At 41.8% G+C, this 6,500-nt stretch overlaps 1 protein-coding gene across 1 annotated transcript in view; it reads left to right on the top strand.

Moving 5' to 3' along the window:
- Positions 1–3,886: 3,886 nt before the first annotated feature.
- Positions 3,887–6,500, top strand: part of FGD5 (FYVE, RhoGEF and PH domain containing 5) — a 102,621-nt gene continuing 100,007 nt past the window's right edge. Inside the window, exon 1 of the mRNA XM_010288060.1 lies at positions 3,887–6,496. Coding sequence (XP_010286362.1) covers positions 4,001–6,496 — 2,496 coding nt within the window. The 5' untranslated portion in view covers positions 3,887–4,000. The remainder of the gene's footprint in view (positions 6,497–6,500) is intronic.

Below are 6,500 nucleotides of genomic sequence, written 5' to 3'. Positions count from 1 at the left end.
ACCTTTCAAGTGGCTCAGACAGCAAAGGAAGAAGAAATTGAAGCAGAATGAAATTTTCCTGATAAAAGGCAAACAGTGGTGCCTTCTTTTCAGTAATTGTTTGGGTTATTTTTTAAACAAACACTTGTACTCCTCCTGCTGCCTCCCCGCCCCCACCCAAAAAAAAGGAAAATCGTTTAAGGAACCCCGTGAAAGGCGAGATCAACGCACAGAGCAGTTAGGAAAAAACTATGGAAGGAATCAGTAGTGACCAGTAGCTGGCACAAGTGGGCAAAAGTAGGACATCACAATGCCTATTATTACCATACTATGAACAGGGTCCATTACCATAAGTTCTCTTCCACTAGCAATGTTACTGAAGGTAGCAGAAGAAAAACTCAAGATTACTTGATTCCTTTTGCTGTCAAAAATTATTATTGGAGGGAAAGTGTTTAAGCTGTATTTTCTCTTTAAGTGGATATCTGCATGATTATTTTAAATAAAGGAAATTAGTTCATTACTTTATTTCAAATCTGTTTATAAGACAAAGCTTGGGAGATTCTGGCACTCTCTACAGTCCAGCCTTTTTTTCATTAATCAGTGTTTCAGTACAGACACTCAGTCTGACAAGAACAAGGATATGTTGAGACTGTGCTCAAGCCTTGTCACATCCCAGGAATGCAGTAGGTATATTTGTGTCCTACTCTTGGGTAGATATTCCTAGGAAAAGCCAGACACTGCAGGAAGTGGTATCATACCTCCAAAGTGATGTTTCCTCCTTGGAGTTAGTCCTAAAAATGCCTCATTATGGTGGTATGGGGTTCATTGCCGATTTCTGGTGGGAAAGGTGTGAGGACTCAGTTTTAGCTAATAAAAATTTCATGCATTTTACTACCAGAAAGTTAGTTTAGGATGTTCAGTCATTGCAATAACTGATTTAAAAATCAAAAAAGTAGTTCTGGCTGGGGAGCCACGCTTACAAGATACTCAACCTTTTTCTAATTCCCTCCCTGTTTTTAACTGGCAACAGTTTTCAGCACACTGCAGCCTTCAACTGCTGCAGTCTTGCTGCTGGCTGCAACAGAAGCAATGGTGCTTCAGCAACAGTGAAGTGTTTGGCACACAATGTTTCCAAAATAATCTGATGGGAAGGATTAGCTACCCATTCTGTGATTTCAATAATTAGACAGAAGCCCTGCAGCTCAAAGCAGCAGTGGATACTGTGAAACAAGAGTACACACTACAGTACTGGAGACTGGCGAATATGCAGTTCTCCCTCCCTGCTTTTCCACAAGTTGTTTTAAGCCTCCCACACATGAAGCTGGATCAGATAAAACCCAGATACAGAATAATTCTTTATCAGTACATGCGATAAGGTGCTGTCGTGGTTTAGCCCCAGCCGGCAACTAAGCACCACGCAGCCGCTCGCTCACTCCCCCTCCTGCAGTGGGACGGGGAAGAGAATTGGGAAAAAACTCGTGGGTTGAGATAAACACGGTTTAATAGGACAGAAAAAAAAAAGGAAACAACAATGATAATACCAACAAAGGAATGTACAAGAACAAGTGATGCCCAATACAGCAATTGCTCACCACCCCGTGATCGACAGCCCGTCCCCGAGCAGCGATTTCCGCCCCCCGGCCAACTCCAGTTTATGTACTGGGCATGACGTCGTATGGTAGGGAATATCTCTTTGGCCAGTCTGGGTCAGCTGTCCCGGCTGTGTCCCCTCCCAGCTCCCCGTGCACCCCCAGCCTACTCGCTGGAAGGCCAGCACAAGAAGCTGGACTGTCCTTGGCTGCTCAGCAGCAACCCAAAACATCAGCACACTATCAACAGCTTCTCATCCCAAATCCAAAACACAGTCCCGCACCAGCCTCTGCGAAGAAAACCAGCTCCATCCTGGCTGAAACCAGGACAGGTGCCTGATTAGAAGACACTTTTCACTCCTCTGAGATCACTGGGTCAGTTTTTAACTTTGATGAAATCTCTCTGGTGTCTCATAATTCCAGAAATAGTTTTCTGACTACATCAGAATGCCAAATTGTCAGCATCTTTCTGAGTATTGGAAGAAATTTCAGCAAGGTTAAGAAGATCAGAAGCAGCAGCCCCTTATCTCCCAAGGTCTAACCAAATATGCCAGTATTAGTCCAATACAAATTATTCCAGTTGGACTAAGATAATAATAAGAAAAGTACCATGACACCAAATATCAGAATAATCAGAGAATCATTTTTAAGCAGTTTGCATTCAGTATTACTTTCTTCTCAGTATGGTGCACAGCTGAATTTTAATTGTCTTCACTTCCAGATGTCAAAAGTCTGCATTCCAAAACACTCAAAATATAACAGCACAGTAGCTACACTTCCTGAAACTTATACCATGATTTAGGATAGTATTTTGTATAAGAAGAACCATGTCCCAAATGATGTCTCTTGAGATGCTGTTCCTTTATATCCTGTGGGTAGGGCATGAAGATTTTGCACAAAGAATTGTTCCTGTCTCTCTCCTGGTGAAAGAGTTTGTCCTGTGCTTTTTCTTACAATGGACAGCTCCTAAGAGATTTCTGATTGATTAACCATGTAATTATCTATTGATGGCTAGAAAACATTAGTAAGAGCAAAACCCTTCTCTTTACTTACTACCATCTGTAACTATTTGGTGCACTGGCTTCTTCACACTACACATTTCATCTCATCTAAAATCTCATGCGAGAGGATCGTTGCCTATTGTTGCCTATTTATGCAGTCTTTCAGCATTTCATTTAGTTATTTAAAGAATATTAATTTCAGGACCAAGACAGCTGGAAATGGCTGTGGCATGTAAACTGTACTGTAAGTAAAATGGCCATATATGACTTAATTCATATAGCTTCAATCTAGTTTATTGTCAAGTCTGCTTGAATTCCCCTACATGTGTGTCAGCACTTCCACTAGAAATAGTTTAGAGACCCTGGCTGGTCTTATTTTGCAAGATAATTCACTTTTTTAAAGTACATTTTGATGTTCAGAGAAGATTGTACCTGCAATGGGTCCTGGCATGAAGGATCTTTTGACTAAAGAAAGGACTGAAGAAGCTGTACACTGAAAACTGAACTTCAATTTAAACCAGTAGTTCTTTTCATGTTTTGGGTTGAAGTATTTAATTCAGTGCATTATAGCTCAGCTGCATAATCAATGTAAAGTACTAGTCAAGCTTTTAGCAAACCATCTTACCCCTCATGATTATGTTGTTTGATAAACAAAATGTAATTCTTTATGGTAATGGCATACAGGAAGACTGTGTGTCTGGGCACTAAGTGTTCACTTCAGTTTGGTTGGGTTGAGTTGTTGGTAGAATTAATTTTGTTCAACACTGAAATTCTGCAAAGTACATACTGGAATTAAAATCATTGCTACAAAGTGTTTGTACCATGTTATAAGAACAGCTACTGTGGTTGAAAGACATTTATTTCATTGCAGTGAAACACTTCAGCGTTATTGAATCAAAGTGTTCATACTTAATCTTAGGGCAAACATTTCTGGGGCAAAATCAAAAGGTCTCTAATGTCATTAGTACTTCTGAGTACGGGAGGTGTTACCCATCTGTGGGTATCTGTGTATGATACACTCTTGGCTCTGCAGCCTATACATCTTTCTCTCCTCAAATGTGCTAGGGCTGCATCTAGTTCAGTTCAGTTTTAACCTTAAACAGTGTTCCCTGGAATAGCTACAGTGCCACATGGAAGCACAGTGCATATGCTTTGCTCTTTTACTTCTTTTTTCAGAGCTGAGCCTTTTATTAGCTGGACTCCTTCTGCATTAGAAGTCACTGGTGGAAGATAAAGTCTACTGTAGGATATATTCTGCTGGCTTTAATAAGAAACCAAGATGACTAACATGGCTTTTCTCTCTTCTCTCCAGAAATCACAAAGCCACCACTAGCACCAAAACCAAAGATTATCAGTCATCTTTCTCCAGTAGCTGTCTCCAAATTTTCTCCTTCGCTGCCAAGAGCTGATATTCTTCATAACCCGAACTCTATGTCTAGGGGTCCCAAACCACCTATTGCTCCCAAGCCAAAATTCTCAGCTGACACTGAGGGCAAATCCAGTGTTTATACCAACAATAACTTAAATAAATGCTCAAATGGGAAACTGGTATGTCTTGAGGGAGAGCTGTGCGAAGGAAACCAATGCAATGCTGATTGCTCAGAATCTGAGGCAGATAATGAATACATTGTAGTTCCTGAAACTCAGCTGACCAGCAAAGACTGTAATGACTTGGAACATGAGCATGATCCGAACCTTGACTCCTCTGTGGAGAATGAAGTCTCAGAAACGCCAGAAGAGGTAGAGAAGGAAGAGCATAACATTGCTAATGATGAGGATACCACTAATCAAGAAGCCACTGAAGATGAGCACCGTAATTCTTCAGATATTGCTGAACCAATGGAACCAGACTCTGAAGAGTCAACCAGAGACTGTGACCAGTCCAAAGTACTTTGTGAGGAGTCCTCAGATGTCCCTGATGGGGATAATGATGCTTCCAAGAATGTAGATGAAGATGAGGATGTTGTAGGTGATTGGAGTGAAACCAAAAACGAGGAGGAAGCTTTTAACACCATGGAACTGGTTAAGGACCATAGTGATCGCAAGACTGACAGTGACGAAGTTTTGAATAGAGATCAGGAACTAATGGGTGATATCTGTAAGGATACCATTGTAATGCCACAACCTGCAGATGAATCAATCCCAGACTGTGAGAAGGCAGGGCAGGAGGAGGAGGAGCTGCCTGAGATTTCAGAAAAGGGAGATGGGTGTCTAGCACATGATGACAACCATACTGTGCACGCAGAGCTTGATTTGAATGTGGAAGGAGAATTAGAAAATGATGACTGTGCAAGCCCTGACAGGCTGCCCAATGAGGTCAGTGAAGAAACAACTCCAGGCTTAGAACCGTGTGAAGATCAACCCAATGCTGAAAATGGTTTAGAAGAGCCCATCCATCAAGCAGCAACTGAAGAGGAGGAAACAAACTCGGATGAGTACAATAATACAAACATAGGAAATGCCAGTGATGACTGCCAGATCACTGACAGGACAGGTGAGGAGAAGACATCAGAGGTAGCCTGTGAAGCAAGTAAAGACTCTGGGAAAGGGGAAGAAGAAACTGTGAATGCAGAGAATATGAATGGTGGCTGCCAAATTGCTCCTTGTGAGAATGAATATGGTGAGGAAATACTCACGGAACATTCAGATGAGAATCTTGAAACAGAAGGGACAGCTCTGGATGAAGATGGTGTGATCTCCGATAGTCTACCTAGCAGTCCAGGGATGGAGCCAGAGCTGGAAGATGTGACTGTTGAAGAGCATAGTGAAAGTATTGTGGAGACCTCTAAGTCAGATGAGCTGCAACTTGAAGATAATGAGGTGGAAGCAAACAGCCTCAGCAAAAGTGTCCCAAGTCCACCTCAACAGGTCCCACCTGAGGAAGAATTAGAAGTCTGTAATGGCAAAATGAATGTAGAATGTGGGACCAAACATGTCTTGCATGAAAATCTAGCAGTCCCTGAAGTGGTCATTGTGCCTGAAGAGGAAAGAGAAACTAGCAGTGATTCTCTAGATGACCCTTATGTACTTCCCGCAGAAAATGAAACTGCTTATGATGGGCACACTGATTTAGGAGCTAATCACAGTAAAAGGGATGAATTAGGCATGGATGGTGAAAACAGCTTGCTGCCCATTGATCGTAAAAGTATTGTCACTAGAACACGGTCACTTTCTGGGAAAATGCCAGGCTATGTCCCAGAAACAGTTCCAGAAGAAACTGGACCTGAAACTGATTTACCATCTTCCCGCAATGGTTCTGGGACAGAAGATTTAAGCAGTAATTTATTTTCAGTGGAAGGAAAATCAACGGAAGCCAACAGGGCATTACCAACCAAGTCAAGACGTTTCATTTTATATCCACGATCTTATTCTGTTGAAGGGAGAGAGATACCTGTCTCTGTTTACAGAGAAAGTGATGGATGTATACTGGATGATAGTAGAATAAAAAGGACAGAAGACAACTTGTCTTTGCCTTGTGTCAATGGTTCCTCAGGTAGTTTCTCCCAGAGAAATCATCTTTCATCATGTGGGATATCTACTCCATCCTCAGTTGTTGATATACCACCTCCTTTTGAACTTGCCTACATCACCAAAAAGCCAATCACTAAAAGTTCCCCTTCACTTTTGATAGAGAATGACTCACCTGATAAGTATTCCAAGAAAAAGAAATCTTCCTTTAAGAGGTTTCTCACTCTGAAATTCAAGAAGAAAACTGAAAGTAAAGTCCACGTAGATGTTAATGTTTCCTCTTCAAGGTCCTCATCAGAGTCTAGCTATCATGGGCCTCCAAGGCTGATGGAGCTGGACAGGAGGAGCCTAAGTAGCTCACCTCAACTAAAATCGCATGTGGGGAAGCTCCGTGCATCTGAGTCTCCCTCAGCTGTTCTTTTCTATAAGGATGTCAAAAAAAAAGGAACACCCAAATCCTTCA

Source organism: Phaethon lepturus, unplaced genomic scaffold, assembly GCF_000687285.1.
Source record: "Phaethon lepturus isolate BGI_N335 unplaced genomic scaffold, ASM68728v1 scaffold15320, whole genome shotgun sequence".
NCBI lineage: Eukaryota > Metazoa > Chordata > Aves > Phaethontiformes > Phaethontidae > Phaethon > Phaethon lepturus.
Note: the sequence above shows the minus strand (reverse complement) of the source record. Positions and strands in the feature narration are given on the sequence as shown.